At 54.1% G+C, this 15,326-nt stretch overlaps 6 protein-coding genes across 6 annotated transcripts; 4 read left to right on the forward strand and 2 right to left on the reverse strand.

Moving 5' to 3' along the window:
- Positions 1–1,759: 1,759 nt before the first annotated feature.
- Positions 1,760–2,163, forward strand: CDEST_14681 (uncharacterized protein; the record flags this gene model as incomplete). The annotated part of the gene is given in 3 exon segments (XM_062930837.1): positions 1,760–1,866; positions 1,961–2,057; positions 2,068–2,163. The coding sequence occupies 3 exon segments, from the start codon at positions 1,760–1,762 to the stop codon at positions 2,161–2,163; spliced, it is 300 nt and encodes a 99-aa protein (XP_062786888.1).
- On the forward strand, positions 2,108–6,011 carry CDEST_14682 (Putative PAS domain-containing protein). The gene is made up of 4 exons (XM_062930838.1): positions 2,108–3,073; positions 3,197–3,617; positions 3,686–4,455; positions 4,513–6,011. Exons 1-4 carry the CDS (start codon positions 3,049–3,051, stop codon positions 5,736–5,738), a joined length of 2,442 nt encoding a protein of 813 aa, XP_062786889.1. The 5' UTR covers positions 2,108–3,048; the 3' UTR covers positions 5,739–6,011.
- Positions 6,012–6,762: 751 nt separating this feature from the next.
- CDEST_14683 (uncharacterized protein) lies at positions 6,763–8,010 on the reverse strand (the record flags this gene model as incomplete). The annotated part of the gene is made up of 1 exon (XM_062930839.1): positions 6,763–8,010. The coding sequence occupies one exon, from the start codon at positions 8,008–8,010 to the stop codon at positions 6,763–6,765; it is 1,248 nt and encodes a 415-aa protein (XP_062786890.1).
- Positions 8,011–9,024: 1,014 nt separating this feature from the next.
- On the forward strand, positions 9,025–9,856 carry CDEST_14684 (Putative GNAT domain, acyl-CoA N-acyltransferase). The gene is made up of 2 exons (XM_062930840.1): positions 9,025–9,335; positions 9,391–9,856. The coding sequence occupies exons 1-2, from the start codon at positions 9,167–9,169 to the stop codon at positions 9,792–9,794; spliced, it is 573 nt and encodes a 190-aa protein (XP_062786891.1). The 5' UTR covers positions 9,025–9,166; the 3' UTR covers positions 9,795–9,856.
- Position 9,857: 1 nt separating this feature from the next.
- On the reverse strand, positions 9,858–10,783 carry CDEST_14685 (Putative short-chain dehydrogenase/reductase SDR, NAD(P)-binding domain superfamily). Its single transcript, XM_062930841.1, has 2 exons — positions 10,238–10,783; positions 9,858–10,173 (listed from the first exon to the last, which is right to left on the reverse strand). Exons 1-2 carry the CDS (start codon positions 10,683–10,685, stop codon positions 9,863–9,865), a joined length of 759 nt encoding a protein of 252 aa, XP_062786892.1. The 5' UTR covers positions 10,686–10,783; the 3' UTR covers positions 9,858–9,862.
- A 1,196-nt stretch (positions 10,784–11,979) lies between these two features.
- CDEST_14686 (uncharacterized protein) lies at positions 11,980–14,669 on the forward strand (the record flags this gene model as incomplete). Its single annotated transcript, XM_062930842.1, has 3 exons — positions 11,980–12,144; positions 12,464–14,342; positions 14,410–14,669. 3 exons carry the CDS (start codon positions 11,980–11,982, stop codon positions 14,667–14,669), a joined length of 2,304 nt encoding a protein of 767 aa, XP_062786893.1.
- Between the last annotated feature and the right edge of the window lie 657 nt (positions 14,670–15,326).

Below are 15,326 nucleotides of genomic sequence, written 5' to 3' on the forward strand. Positions count from 1 at the left end.
TAGGTACCTAGGCATTCGGATGAGAAAACTGTAGATTGGACACATCAGGCCAATCAATCCCACCCATTCTCAGACAAGCCGGGAGGGGGCAGGTTGGGCTCTGGGCGCGCCCCCCGAAATACAGTGAGTACCTTGCCTACCGACCTAGGTAGCGTGACGAACAGCTAGCCGACACGTGCTGGCATTCTGCTTTAAGGGACTGAATACTGCTGCGACTACCAAAGTCAAGCTGTCCAGTCTCCGTGCCCTTAGCAGCAACATGCCAACAGGTGGGAACAAAGCCCAGGCTGAATGGAATGTATCTTTGCTACTTCAGATAGTTGTTTGTTCAAATCAACCGTTGTAGCAACCACAAAGTTTAGCAGGCTCTATAAGTTATCTATGTACGAAGATGTAAGGCCTTGCAAATTGGACAATACTGGGAACAACCACAGACGGACTAAATCCAACTGTTGAATGTGTAGACAGTCTTGCCAGGAGGAGGTAAATAAGCAGGTTGGGTGCTTGCAAAACCCAAGGCACATGGCTGAATACCTAAGTACTGCTTATGGAGGTGCCTACCTAGGTGAGTAGGTACCTATGGACCGTGTGGCAAAAAGCGCGTGTCGAGACGCGTCTCGTCGCGTAGAGTGGAAACACAAGGCCCCTTTTCGTTTCTTTCGCGTTAAGTCCTTTCTCACACAGTCCAGTGGTCCAGAGCCTTCGTGTTTGCACTGTAAGGCAAGCGTCTCACGCCTGAGGCAAAATCCAGGCATGCTGATCTAATCGGCATCTCCATAAAATTCGGATTTGCTCTACTATTCCGGATGGGCTTTCAATCCCAACTCCGAGGAAGTTTGGCGAGCCGAACCCTTGGAACCTTATCGACCCCCTTTGCACGTGTACTACTATGCACAGGTATGTACTGGAGAGAGTTCGGGCGAGGCCATTTATTATTTCCAGAAGGTCCCCTGCGGGAGCCAAGTTCCCCCCGCTCACACGAGCTGTCAAGTGTCAGGGGAAGAGTGAGTTGAGTTTGGATAGAGTTGGGTTGGACGAGACTCAATGCTGTTTGGCCACCTCCACAAGGCACAATTTCTCATATGCCAGCTTCTCAGCATAACAAAATGTCGGCTGCTGCATTGGCATACAGCTCAATACTCGAAGCCTTTTACACAACTTGTTGCACATCTCATTCATCGCCAGCAAAAGAATGCGAAAACTTGAAAAGGCTGATAATGCTTGCTTCCCCCGATGGGACGTTGACGGTGATACAACATCCAACTAAACGGTTATCTCCGGTACTTGGGTCTGTTCGCATGGTCCCCGCCGCGAGCGTGAGCCAGGCACGAGTTCCGAATTGCCGCATGGGAGTTTTGCTGCCTCACTGCTGTTCATCTTTGCCTCTTGCGTCTTTAGCAGAGACCCCAGTCTTGCGCAGATCCTGAGCAAGGCATGATCTGCCGTAATGGTGGGAGACGCTTGCCGATGCGAGAAATGATAGCCCTACCCACCATGGACGCAACTAAGGGCCAACAAGCCGAGACTTCAACGACCTCCTCTTCATGGGCAGCAGTGGTTCATAGTGACAGCCAGACTATTGAGATGATTTCCGCCTAGAGAAGAAAACGGTCCGTTGGTTAAACACAGAGGTGTAGCACAGCACCAACACTGGGATCCAGGCTGTGGCGATTGTCGCGACGGTTCTGGACCCCTCCTCCCGGAAGAGATATAGCCGCTGAAAATCCACACTTCAGTCTTCAACTCGTATTGGATAATGATGTCGTCCGACCGCCGATTCGAGCTGTTCATCGCAGCTCAGGAGATCGAAGCACGGACATCGAAGCTGGTGTTCTGGCTCTTTTGGTTTGACAACCCCGGCTCATGGTTAGTGTCCCAGGCACTGAGCAAGCGACATGACGCGCAGGTTGATTTGGAAATGGCCCCAGGCCTAGCTCATCTGCCAGATGCCACTCACCAGGTTGCGAGCGCCGCCTTTAGTCCCAATCGAGAGATGGGACGAGGTCCGTGTACCGGCCGTGTGGGGCCGGTACCGAGTTGGCAACAGCGCTGGCTTTGTACTTGCAGCGGACTCACGCTCTTTCTATCGGTGACTTTGTCACGCTCATCGCTATTGCTGCGGACATCGTGGCATTAGGGGCGCCTTGGTACGGCGCCTGCTAGAGAAAACGAGCCATGTGCTTTCCGAAGCCACAATAAGCTATCTTCCGAAACCAACTCAATGCTAAGGAATCTCTTCTTGATCAATCCCTCGTCAAGCCCGTCTCTCTCCTTGCTGACTATCATCCTCTCTTCCAGCATAGCGTGACACCTCCTCACACGCTTGCTCATAGGACCGCAGTGAGGTTCGCGAAAACATGTCGTGTCTTCCGTTAGCCAGAACACTATTAGGAGCTTCTTGTCCCTCCACAATTGTAGCCAAAAAAAATCATATCCCGGTATCCCGGTATGACTAGGGACCCAGGAACCGTTGGTGGATTTGTCAACTCAATCCCAACGCCTTACTAGGGTCTTACAATGTCGGTGTCGTCTATCCAACATGCCCACGCGACTAGTCCTGACCCGTCACCAACGCCTGGGCCTGCCTGTAAGTCAACAAAGACTGGTCGACGTCCTGATTCAATTCTTTCAGCCATGAACTGTCTCTTGCACTGCCCAGAGCTATGCTCAGCTCGGCTAGTTGGCGATCTCGGTACTCGGCTGAAGGTCAATTCGCAATGGCATTTTACACACATCACGGCTACCAACCACAGCCCCTCGCGCCCTACCGCAACGCAACTCTGTGGGGTTTCTGCACTTTTAAATTGCTGCAGAAGGCGATCATCGCCTCCTCTAGACTAGATGTACTCGAGACAGAAGAGCAAGGTTGAACGGGTACCTGACGCGGTAAGCCGGCCCCTCCACCAGGCATACGAAACTGACATGCTGCTGGCGCTCACTCGTCTCGCCCGTCTTTAGTGTAGCTAGTTGCCAATACTTACCTGCCGGGCCCTTCTTTGTCACACTCCTCGCTGTGAAGATGGCGCCGCCCTCTGTCTAGCTAGGTTGATGACGTTGTGGAAGCTAATGGTTTGTGCGCCCCCATATCTAATGTTCTTTGACATTTGATGACCACCCCCCCCTGCCCCACGAACACCCTCAAGCAACCCCGGTATAAATCATTCACTGTCCCCAGGACCGGAAACCATATCTCAAGCACCTGCTCCATCTCCGATCTATGACCTTGGACCACGTTCTATACTAACACTGTTCCGGCGCAGGAGGTACATGGCTCAAGTTGCTTCTATCAACACTAACCACCGCCGACATAGGCACGGTGGGCTCACGCAAACCCAGATGACTGGCTTTGACTCTCTCAGTGTAACATCTCTCCACAAACAACAACAACAACAACAACAACAACAACAGCAGCAGCAGCAGCAACGAGCCATGGATGTGGACGAGGGTGGGGCTGACATCCCCGATATTCCTTTCAAGCGTCCCGCAAGCCGAATGCCTCCAGACCAGGCGTTTAACCCGTCGCGATTTCAGGAGGCTTGGGAAGACGAAGACAAGAACTGGTCTACCCACCAAAGGCCCATCAATCCTAATGCCATTGCCCCCAGACAAGACAGAAGGTAGATACCAAACTCGGGACATGGAACAGCTATCAAGAGGACCAAAAACGGCTGACAAGCTCATTCAGTGCCGTACAGTCTCCTGACATCCCTCACAGGGGGAGAGTCAACTCTCCTGAATCCATAAATGTCCAGCAAAGGTATACGTCGTCGAGCCCGCCGAGAAGCCCTCGAACACGGTCTTCGAGGTCCAGAGCCAACTCAACGACGTCATCGTACCAAACGAATAACACCTCACTTCCTCCTCTGCAGACCAAAGGCGCGGGCGATGACGAGATCCTCGAGCCGTTAGCCGAGGAAGAGATTGAGCCCGGATCCTTCGACCTTGTAGTGCCGTCACACGGCGATAACGGACAGTACTCTTTGGAGGATCGGTCCGAGCTTCTTTTCTCCAAGGACCACTTGAGGGCCATTTTCAAAGACCGCATCCTCCTACAGCGGTTCACCGACTTCCTTCACTCCGCCCGCCCCGACTCGCTGCCCCTTCTCACGTACTACCTCGACTGTCTGAAAGCACTACGTGCCATCTCATATTCAAACGCAATCGCAAATGGTCTAGATACCCTGCCAGAGCATACGTTCTCATCAGAAAATACCAACAACACAAGTAACAGCTCACTGGAGAAGAAGGCAGAGGCTGCTTTTGACGTTCTCGTCCAGGAAGACCTCCCTGCTTATGTCACATACACGTGGATTCAGACAGTCAGCGTATCTATCAAGCGGCGTATTACAGGAACACTTCCCGTCCAACTGAGAGAAATGTCCGAGGGCTTAGCAGAGGTCTTTTGCTTGACAGATCCATCAAGGCATGATAATCCCATTGTCATGGCGTCCGAAGGTACGTACATCCTAGTCTCCGGTGGCGCGAATTGAGCATCGACTAACCTGATCACAGAATTCCACAGAACAACACAGTATGGAATGAACTATGTCATCGGCCGCAACTGTCGCTTCCTTCAAGGCCCGAAGACAAACCCATACAGCGTAAAACGATTACGCGAGAGGTGTCTGGCCGGCAAGGAGCATTACGAAACGTTCCTCAACTACCGCCGAGACGGCTCACCCTTCATGAACCTGCTCATGGTGGCCCCGCTATATGACAGTCGCGGCACTGTCCGCTACTTCATTGGTGCCCAGGTCGACGTCTCGGGTCTTGCCAAGGAAAGCTCCGGTCTTGAAGCACTGCAAAGCCTTGTCGTCGACAAGGAGGCTACCACCACCGCCATCAACGGTCAAAGGAACTACAAGACAGATGAGGAGAAGGATGAGTTCCAGGAGCTGAGTGAGATGTTCAATATGGCTGAGCTCGAAACAGTCCGCAGGCGGGGCGGAAACATGCACCGCGTGCCACAGGACGAGAACCAAGCATCAACATCGACGAACTGGCACAAGCCCCGCATCCTGATCCAGGATGAATCCTCCTCTGTCCACCAGTCTAACCCTGCAGTACCACTGACGAGCGGTAGGCTCTCGGGCGTCTACGAACACTACCTCCTTGTCCGCCCCTACCCCAGTCTTCGCATTCTCTTCGCCTCCCCATCGCTCCGACTGCCGGGCATTCTCCAATCCAACTTCATGGACCGGATTGGCGGCTCCAACCGCGTGCGCGAGGGCCTCTCGCACGCCCTCGCCGACGGCCATGGCGTCACGGCAAAAGTTCGCTGGATTAGCAAGTCCAGCAGCGAGGGTCGCGTGCGCTGGATCCACTGCACCCCCCTCCTCGGAAGCAACGGCGCCGTCGGTGTGTGGATGGTCGTCCTCGTCGACGACGAGACCGAGGCTGGTGTCAAGAACCGCAAGGAAGCGCCCCCTGTGGATGGCCGTCTGCGCAGAACCGGCGCCCTGGGCCAGCAGCCCCGTCCTTCAATCGATGACAACATGAGCCTCTCGGGCTTTGCCGCGATGAACCGGGCCCGAGATGAAGTTGACGAGCCCATCGCTGATTTAGACATGGACGGGCCCGACCGCCCCTTGAGTCGCGCAAGCCGCGAGAGCCTGTCGAGTCGGTTGAGCCGGGGGCCGGTCAGTGCGCCGCATCAACCCGGACCTACTCGCGGCTCCGACGACCCTGACGGCGGGCCACCTCGGCCTGCGTTCACGGTACGGCTGGGAGAAGATTGATCTCATGTCTATTTGCCATGGATTCTTCTGCGTGGGCCTTTTGGCCAAAATTGCACGGCGTCACGGCGACTCTCTCAAAATGCTGGCTAATTGCTTCCGGCCTCATGTACTTAATAATTACCTACTCGTCCGACACCTGATCGGCGACTGACGTTTGCTGTCTATTGACAATGGGTGCTATTACATGAAAACTTTCCAAGCACTATCATTGAAACTCGATTTCACCTTGAACCAACGACGAGATCACGTATCTCTCTGGTGAGGGTGATGCGTGGGGTAAGCATACAGACAACATGATTGCAGATGTATCCTTTCAAATGCTCTCCCATCATGTATTGATTCTGATTTGACAAGCCGGGGGCCTCCACGCGACGCTAAAAGTAACCTATTGCTTTCGGGCCGGGAGGTGAGGGACACTGTGCTGATATCCGTTGCTCGTCACGACCGTGCTGCATTGGTCAGCACTGTGGGTGGACAAAGCAAGAAATTCCCCGGGTCTTACTCGTACAGTCATATTCTCAGATCTGGCCAAATCCTAGACGTTCCTCGACTGTTGGTGACGGTCCTGTAGTAGATGTGACTTGGCTAACTCGCCGACGACGTGGGGAAGGCTTGTGCTTCCTTTGGACCTTATTGAGCCTTGTGCTATCATTCATCCATGCGCAATATGGAGCAAAGCGGATGTCACAATTACTAGTCAGCGTCCAGTAGTAACATGCCATTCTTGTTCTTTGTTTTAATAGGCAAGCTTTCCCAGGTTGGGATATCGCTTGTCGCATTTCATCAACTCATGGAAATTCATATAGTCTAGTAAGTTTTGCGTGCTGGAAGCCGCCCGACCCCGGGTCTACCCAAAAGCACGCGCTTGGTTCTATGCCGCCCCAAGTCCCAACATTAGCCAACCTTGGGGGGGGGGGGGATACATCATGCAAGTGATCCGCTTGTCAATTCCCGAAATGAGCTTTGGTGACAGTTCAAGAGTCCAACAGTACGTAAGTAGCAGTGCTCAGACTGCCCAAACTGCTCAGGCTTGAGCAGAGCCGGCTTGCTCCAGTAGCCGGGCTCGCCAGCCATTACAAACCTCCTCGAAGCCGTCTACGACATCGCCGCACACCCCGGCACACTCACGCTTGGCCAGTCTTTCACTCCAGTTACCCTTTTTTAGCCACCGTTCGCCCTCTTCGCGAAGCTCTTCCTCCCTCCTTATCTCAGCGACCAACTCTTTGGCGCTCTTCAGACGACGCGTAGCCGTGGTCGTGGTTTGTCTGGACATGTGGAGTGTATCTGAAAGGTAGTTGAGGCTCTGTACAAGGTCCGAGGTCAGAGTGTGGAGGGCTGTCAGAGAGTCGTAGGCTTTCGTTGTCGGGCGGGGCATTGACTCGGATAGCTCGATCAAAAGAGGCAATAGTTCGTCAATCGTATCAGAGTCTGGAGGCGGGACAAGCGGCGAGAGGAGGGGGAAGGTCAGATTATGCAGTTGCCGGGTCTGGTGCGTAAGATGGGTCGTAAGGGCCGAGTGGGCGGTGATGAGTCTGGGCATGTTAGCAAGATTCCATGATGCCAGGAAACCGGCATAAATATACCTCGTCGCGCTGCCTTCGACGCCGGCCTGAGAGCCTAAATCCCTCAGCCCCTCTGTCACGCGATGAAAAACACCATCCGTGGGCCCTCCATTGCTCTCTGTTCCTCGCCTCGCCAATGATTCGACAGCATCCATTTTGGCCACCAAACTGGGTAGCATACCAGGGGAGTCGAGATCCGACTCGGATCCATACTCGCTGCCGTCATACTCGCTGCCACTCCGTCGATGGCCACGTTGAGCGAGTGGTGGTGGCCCCAGGTTCAGATTCTTCGCCTTCCCACTGCCTTCACCGAGACTCGTAACATCGACCCCGCTGTCCCGTATTCCCTCGGCTGCGCTAGCTCGTCTCTCGGCCTCTTGAACGTTGATGTTTGGTGTTTCTTTGCCATTGCCGTTGTCGTCGTCGTCGTCGTCGTCGTCATAGTATTCTCCCTCGTCTCCGGAATCGGAGAACGCGTCGGCCAGCTCGTCTGCAAGGTTGCCTAAGCCATTACCGTCGTCCATAGCACCGCTGGCGTACGAAATATCTAGGGCGTCTTGTGTGTTGAAGCCGCTCTGCAGAGGCGTTACGGGATCGTTGGCAGAGGACCTTGAAGCTCGTCTGCGTTGGGGGGATGAATTCATGCTATTGTATTGATACGAGGCATCCACGCTGGAAGGGTTACGTGAATGCCCTGGCGTCTGCGACATTGTGACGGTCGGAATGCGAGTTGAGGATAAGGTGGATGGCGGATGAGGCGTGTTGCGAATATGATAATACCGTCTGAACGGCACTTCTAGGTAATTAAGAAAACCCCTCGTCGATGACGCTCCACGGCGTACGTGTGTTGGCAATCCAAACAGTCGAATGTGTATGCAATGTTGTTGCTTGCTTATCCCGGGGTTGCTGGTACAGTAACAAACAACAGGGGTCGTTGCATCAACTAGACAACAAGGAAGATCCAAGTGGAGGACGCTGCGAACGGGTGCGAGACAGCCTGGCGCTGAGAGAGAAGAGGAGCGGTCGCGCCAAAAAAGGGGGGAAAAAGAACTTTGGGCGAAGCAAAGGCCAGCACTGGTCCGAAAGTCGTAGAGCGACGTGTTTCGTGGACGAGCCTCAGATTGTGACTTCTTTTATATCTTAGCAGCAGACCGATATAATGATACGACCGACGCCCAGCGATTCAGTCAATGTATCCGTAATTTGGCGGGCTCTGCTTTGTTGTTTAATTATCGACCGATGGATAGGCACTCTAGTGTAGTGAGGCCTCTGGCGCTTGTGCGTCACGGCGGTGTGGTAGGCGGACAAGGATATTGACGATTAGCAGACTGGTTTGTTGCGGAAGCAAAGAGGGTGGGAAACTCGAGATGCTCGCGCAGAGTCGTCGCCGCCGCCCTCAATACGTCCTGCGTGGTGTTGCGTTGTCATTTCCCCAAGTATATGTTGCATCTCGGAAATCTCCCGCTGCACCCATCCAGAAGGGGGGCGTCTGTCACTCTCGTGGCTACGGTCCCTGCATCTGGCGATCGAAGTATCTTTCCGTACAGCGTGCTTAGCGATAGTACCTTGCAGCCAAGAATTCCTTGTGCTCAGGCATCACCTTATGTCAGCGAGCGAACCTTCTTATCAGCCCGAGTTGTGGTTCGGCTCTCTTATCGGAACTACGCGACGGCGCCGGAAGGAATATTCCCTTGCCGCGACTTACAAGGCTCCATTTATTCATGCCCAAGTAACCGCTGCACAGCTTGCACAGCTTCCATCGACAAGCCACACTCCTCCTTCGGCAGACTGTTGCCCGGCCCCTCCCTTGCCGCTCCGAAACCCCTCCACGACTGATTGCCGAGCCTGTCTTCGCCCTCGACAACCATGGCTACATTCCGCCGGTTCCGTCCCGATGATGTCAACAAGTTTTCCAAGTGCAATCTTGATCCTCTTACCGAGACGTACGAGCTGGCCTTTTACCTCCAGTACCATGCCAAGTGGCCCTCTATGTTCCAGGTCTGCGAGGACATGAACGGGAACATCATCGGCTACAGTATGTCTGATGTCCTATCCACGATTCGCTTGCCTTGTCTGACTTAAGACTCCAGTCATGGGCAAGCTGGAATCATCGCCCGATGTCTACAAATTCTCCGAACATTACCTCCCATGGCACGCCCACATCACGGCCCTGACCGTTGCGCCGGAAGCCCGAAGACTAGGAATTGGCAAGATTCTGTCTGAGCAACTGGAGGCCGCCGCCGATTCCAACGACGCCTGGTTTGTCGACCTTTTCGTCCGCACGAGCAACCACAAAGCAATCACATTCTACAAGAGCATGGGTTACAGTGTCTTCCGCGTGGTCAAGGACTATTACGGCGACCATGCTACGGACCCCACGCGCGATGGCGAAGATGCCTACGACATGAGGAAGCCGATGAAGAGGGATACGAAACTGCATCATATTAGAGATGATGGCGAGAAGCATGAAGTTGATCCATCCGATGTTTGGTGAAAGTGTTCTCAGCATCTTATCTAGCAGTTCCTAGCTGCTCTAGCAGGCCTCGACCTGCCGTATGTGGCTCAGAGCCACGCCCCGTCGACTTGATAGACGCTCCCGCTCACAAAAGAACTCTCCGGGCCGAGCAGAAATGCAATGACGTTGCCGCACTCCTCGGCGGTTCCCTGACGTTGGAATGACGTTGGCTCGTCGAAGGCGGCATCTGAGGAGCGGTTATGAAACCCCCAGGCCTTCTCCATCAGCGGTGTATATATAGCGCCGGGGGCCACGGCGTTGACGCGGACCTCGCGAGCGCCGTTCTCGTTGGCTGCCGCCCGTGTGAGGCCGATGACGCCATGCTTGCTGGCATCATACGCGCCATGTTTGGCAAACCCTACCGTGAAGTGGTTAGAAAAGGAGACTTGCATGCATCAGGCAGCAGGGGAGAGGCAGCGTACCCTTGATGCCGTGAATTGAGGCTACGTTGACAATAGAGCCACCGTCCGCTATGTTTCTGAGTTCTGCCCTGAGACAGTACATGCATCCCGTCAAGTTGACGGCAATGATCTTGTGCCACTCTTCGTCCTCGAGGTCTGCGACGGCCCGAAGGCCATGGTGCTTGCCTATGATACCAGCTACATTAGCAGCCCCATCCAGGCGGCCAAACTGCTGTACAATGCCGCTAATCCAGCCCTCAACCTCGTCTTTCTTGGAGACGTCCACCTTTGTTACGGAGAAGGGCGTCTTCTGCCCCGTGAAGTAGGCCTCGGCGTCTTTCATGGCATTCGGGTCGATATCTGCAAGGCACACCGTGGCGCCCCGCTTTGCGACGATCTTCGCCGTAGCAAGACCTATGCCGCTGGCGCCGCCAGTGAAGGCGTAGACCTTGCCTTCGAGTGATGCCATGCTGTCAGTGGGTTTCTGTCTTGAGAGAGGAATTATGCGCGGGATTCCAGGTAAGCGTTGTCCGGACGTTACGCGAGTATTGGTCGAGCGTGAGAAGGACCCAAGGCGCGACGTGAGCAATAAGCCTCAAACGCAGTCTATAACTGGAATAGTGTCCCGCGTTTCCAACACAGGGCCGCAGCCCAATCAGATTCCGTGTTCGCGGCTAATCCATCAGTGTTCGCAAACACTTGACCCGGCCCGAGACGGTTGGAATCCAAAGCCCCGAAATCGCCAGTATGGGGAGAAGAATAGATTAAGAGCATAAATGCCATTTTTCTTGACTCGGTCACTCTAAGCAATCTGCTTCAAGGTGTGCCATAGCATCTATCCAGAGATGTGTGGGAATGTTTATTAGTGTTTCAATGTAGATGTTAAGACCATCACGGTTGGAGCTGGCGTTTGCTATGCGCGCTACGTTGTGGTCACACTCTACCGCCATAAAAGACTTCGCCGAAGCTTCCATCCAATCTTACCCGGCCGTTGGAGTGGGGACGCAAAGCACACCCTTAGCTTAAATAAAGATTAAAGACACAGTCGCGAAACTCCAACTGGCACGAGATTGCCTCGTCTCTTCTCGAAGGTTTACGAAGACCAGGTGACAGAGAGCCGGACAAGAATCTGTATACGTCGAACTCTCGGTTTGGAGCAGCTCCCAACCCCGCACAGCGCGGCCCCCCTACCCCATCCTCCCCGCGAAACGGAAAGGATCGTGGCGCGGCACTTGGTGTTTGATTGGTGCTGACAGAGTCATGTTGGCGCTTCTGATTGGGCCGAATATCCCTCGGTAGAACGGGGGCCCCAGCCTTGTGCCTCGCAGCTCCACCTGACCCGCCGAAGCTCCAGCTCCTGACGTAGCGCCTGCTCTAAGCCTGGGCTGTCGCTTTCTTGACCTGTGACCCGGGACGTAAGCTTCGACACCAGGTTTCCCCAACTGTTCCCGTGCCGCGGTGTTGTGGTGTGCAAGGCTCTTGGAGCTGATATTGCAAAACAGGAGGGCCTTGTCCGAGCACTCCCCTTTCATCCTCACCTCGCCTGGTCTTCTCTGTCTTCCTGTTCTGTGCCAAGCTGCCGCAGGACCATTTCCTGCGCCATCATTTAACCCGTCTTGCAAGGAGACGCGCGATCATCTCGCACCCTCTACTTCACACTTGATCTGTTATCTGCACCCTATGATCAGTTTTGTTTCTTGAGCAACTGCTCCTTACGAAGTTCCTGTCTGTTCTTAACTGATTCTTGGGACACTGCCTCCACCATGTATCTCTCTTCGCTGTTGGTCGTCGCCGTGACGGCAGGCGCCTCGACTTTAACGCCTCCCGTCCTTCCATTAATAGTCCGCAACCCGTACCTCAGCACTTGGCTGGGCAATGCTCGCGATGCACCATGGGAGCACTGGCCATACTTCTGGACGGGCTCCAGCGTAAGTGCTTCCTATATCATGGCCCGATTTATTCCTATGTGTTCATGCGAGCTGACAGAAGCCGCTCGTCAGGTCGGCTTCTCCGTCATGGCCTCTGTGCCGAATTCCAAGAATGTGTATCCTTTGCTAGGACGACCTCAGGACTCCTTGCCCCCATCTTCCAAGTGTGTTACGGACGATCCCCGCGCTGGTGAGGATTGCATACTGACATCTTAACTGAAACTACAATCTGTCTTTCCCAAATTATCTCGGCGCGTCCTTTGACGCTTCAACGACGAATCTGACATACTCAATCCCCCCGCCCTTGGGATCCTCTGAGCCTGTCAAGGTCGTGCTCTCGTTCCTCTCGCCCATCACGCCCACGTCAACATTCCGTCAGTCGATCCCTGCCGCGTATCTGACTGTCTACGTTGAGGGCTCCTTCGACATCAGCATCTATACTGATGTGAATGGCGAGTGGATCAGCGGCAACAGAGACAACGACATCACATGGGAACTGAGCAAGCCAAAGGCCTCCCAGGAGCAAAGTGCCGCTCTTAAGTCCTGGAAGGTGAGCAGGAAGTCGCAGCAGCTCCTCACTGAATTCGCAGACCATGCGGAATGGGGCATACTCCACTTCACCGGGCCAGCCGACGTTTACCATCAAGCCGGAACGTCAGGCATTTTGCGCCAACATTTTGCGGCAAAGGGCACCCTGAAGAACGAGGTCGATGGCTCTTTCAGGAAGATCATGGACGAGGAACCGGTCTTTGCCTTTTCCAAGACGTTCCACCTGAGCAACAACACCGGTAACGGGGCACCATCAGCGGACAGTGTTCTCTTCACATTCGCGCTTGTTCAGGACCCTGTGGTTCAATTTGCGGCCGCTAGAGGATTGACACAGATGCGGCCTCTGTGGTCTTTCTATTTCGCCACGCCCATCGAGCTTGTCCAGTATCATTACGATGACTTTTCCGCGGCTAGTTTGCTGGCCAGGAATTACTCGGACCAGCTGGCTGTTGACGCGTTTGCCTCGGGCTCGCAGGATTATCAGGACATTGCTGCGTTGTCCGCTCGCCAGGTGCTCGGTGCGACCCAGTTCTCGGGAACCCCCGATAATCCCATCCTGTTCCTCAAGGAGATCTCCTCCAACGGAAACTTCCAGACGGTGGATGTGATCTTTCCTGCGTTCCCGTTCTTCTTGTACACGAACCCTCGTTGGCTCGCGTACTTACTAGAGCCCTTGCTCGAGCACCAACTGAGCGGACAGTACCCCAACGACTACAGCATGCATGATCTAGGGTCTCACTTTCCCAACGCTACTGGTCATCCCGACGGCAGAGACGAGTACATGCCTGTGGAAGAGTGTGGCAATATGCTCATTATGGGTTTGGCGCTTGTCAATGCCTTCAAGTACGATACCCAGCCGGCATTCTCACAGTCTGTTGAAGGTCATACACGCCCCCACGGCCCTTTCCAAAGAGAGACCAGCGGTATCCAGCCATGGGCTTTGTCCATGGACATGTATGGTATGGACCAAATTTCGGCCGACATCGCCACCCGGGGCTCCAAGGAGGCTGAGAAGTGGGTGTCCAGGTCATACGAGCTCTGGACCAAATGGACAGGATACTTGGTCCGCGAATCTCTCATCCCAGCAAACCAGCTATGCACGGACGACTTTGCCGGATGGCTCGCGAACCAGACAAACTTGGCTTTGAAGGGCATCATCGGCATCAAGGCCATGGCCGAGATCTCCAATGTCCTGGGCAAGACCAGTGATTCGAAGTACTATACAGACATTGCGACTGACTATATGGACAAGTGGCAAGGCTTCGGAATTTCCAGGGACGGTACCCACGCCAAGCTGGCCTACACGTGGTACGGATCTTGGACGACCATATATAACCTCTACGCGGACTCGCTGCTATGCTTTCATTTGCCAGAGGAGAAGAAACCATCCACACTGAGCGGGCGCATCAAGGGATGGGTTCAAAAAGCCATAGGCGTCGAGACACGGTCAACGTTTGTCCCGGACAAGGTATACAGCATGCAGAGCAACTGGTACCACGCGGTGTTGCAGCAGTACGGGCTCCCGCTCGACAGTCGCCACCTGTACACAAAGAGCGACTGGGAGTTCTTCGCCGCCGCCGTCACAAGCAAGAAGACCAGGACGGAGATCCTTCAGAGCATTGCGACCTGGGTTAATGAGACAACGACCGGTAAGTGGGCTGAAGGAATCATCTCGCCGTCGTAAAGAATGAAAAGCATGCTAACCCCACGTCACAGACCGGCCGTTCACAGACCTGTACGAGACAGAGGGCACTGGCGGTTGGCCTGGGCCTCACTTCATGGCTAGGCCCGTTGTTGGGGGCCACTTTGCCTTCCTGGCGTTGGAGAGGGCTTGCGGGGGCAAGGCAATTGAGGGCCTCGGCTTCTTGGACGAGCCGGGAGCGTTTGCGGAAGTGGATGTCCGCATGGCCCTTGAGGCTGAGATGTATGGCGTGGATGCTCTGGGGTCGGAGCAACCAGCAATGGAGGAACTGTGAGGCTGCAAGCTTTGTAGCTCTTGTTAGATGGGACCTGAGGGAATCGAATTCCGATTTGCTACTGGATTCGTGTTTATCGGGGCAAAATGCAGCTCAATACGGAGTGCCGTGCATTTACATGACACGTTTTGAAGGGTGTCAAGTTGAGCTTCGTTTAGCTATTAAACCGAGGACTGTGATGTGAAAGCAATTCCCCAAGCGTCGTAAATGAGAGGACAAAAATTGGAGGGTCTGTGCAGTGCTTTTCGTGGGGGGGGGGGGGTCACAGCTTTTGTTCTGGGCCAAAAGCATAAGTCAATTAAGGAGCCTGCCTGGTCGCTTTTGCCGTGAGCTATCGAATAGACAGCCCTCTAAACCAAATTTGAATGTCTTCAGTATGCTTCCAAAATTAATGATTTCCTTGCCGACAACAAAAAAGACCCAGTACATTGCACAGAGTGAGTGTCAGACGCATCTCATTTTATGTACGTGCCTAGCTAGGTAGGTAGGTAGGTAGACAGATACTAAGAAGAAACAGAAGTGAATCTCAGGTACTCTACAGGGCATACCAAGGTTCCTTTCCCGCTGAACTGGATGTAGATCTAGACCAATCTGGTCCAGTAGCAATGAGGGAGTCTTCTCATTGGCCGAAACGACAGGGAGAACGCACAGCTGCGC

The sequence above is a fragment of the Colletotrichum destructivum genome, chromosome 10, assembly GCF_034447905.1.
Source record: "Colletotrichum destructivum chromosome 10, complete sequence".
NCBI lineage: Eukaryota > Fungi > Ascomycota > Sordariomycetes > Glomerellales > Glomerellaceae > Colletotrichum > Colletotrichum destructivum.

Coding starts and splice junctions, on each gene's coding strand:
- CDEST_14682 (XM_062930838.1), top strand. CDS start 3,049: ATGACGTTGTGGAAGCTAATGGTTT. Junction 3,074..3,196: donor GTTGTGGAAGCTAATGGTTT/GTGCGCCCCCAT, acceptor CCATATCTCAAG/CACCTGCTCCATCTCCGATC. Junction 4,456..4,512: donor CATTGTCATGGCGTCCGAAG/GTACGTACATCC, acceptor ACCTGATCACAG/AATTCCACAGAACAACACAG.
- CDEST_14684 (XM_062930840.1), top strand. CDS start 9,167: ATGGCTACATTCCGCCGGTTCCGTCCCGATGATGTCAACAAGTTTTCC. Junction 9,336..9,390: donor CGGGAACATCATCGGCTACA/GTATGTCTGATG, acceptor TTAAGACTCCAG/TCATGGGCAAGCTGGAATCA.
- CDEST_14685 (XM_062930841.1), bottom strand. CDS start 10,685: ATGGCATCACTCGAAGGCAAGGTCTACGCCTTCACTGGCGGCGCCAGC. Junction 10,174..10,237: donor CTCAATTCACGGCATCAAGG/GTACGCTGCCTC, acceptor ACTTCACGGTAG/GGTTTGCCAAACATGGCGCG.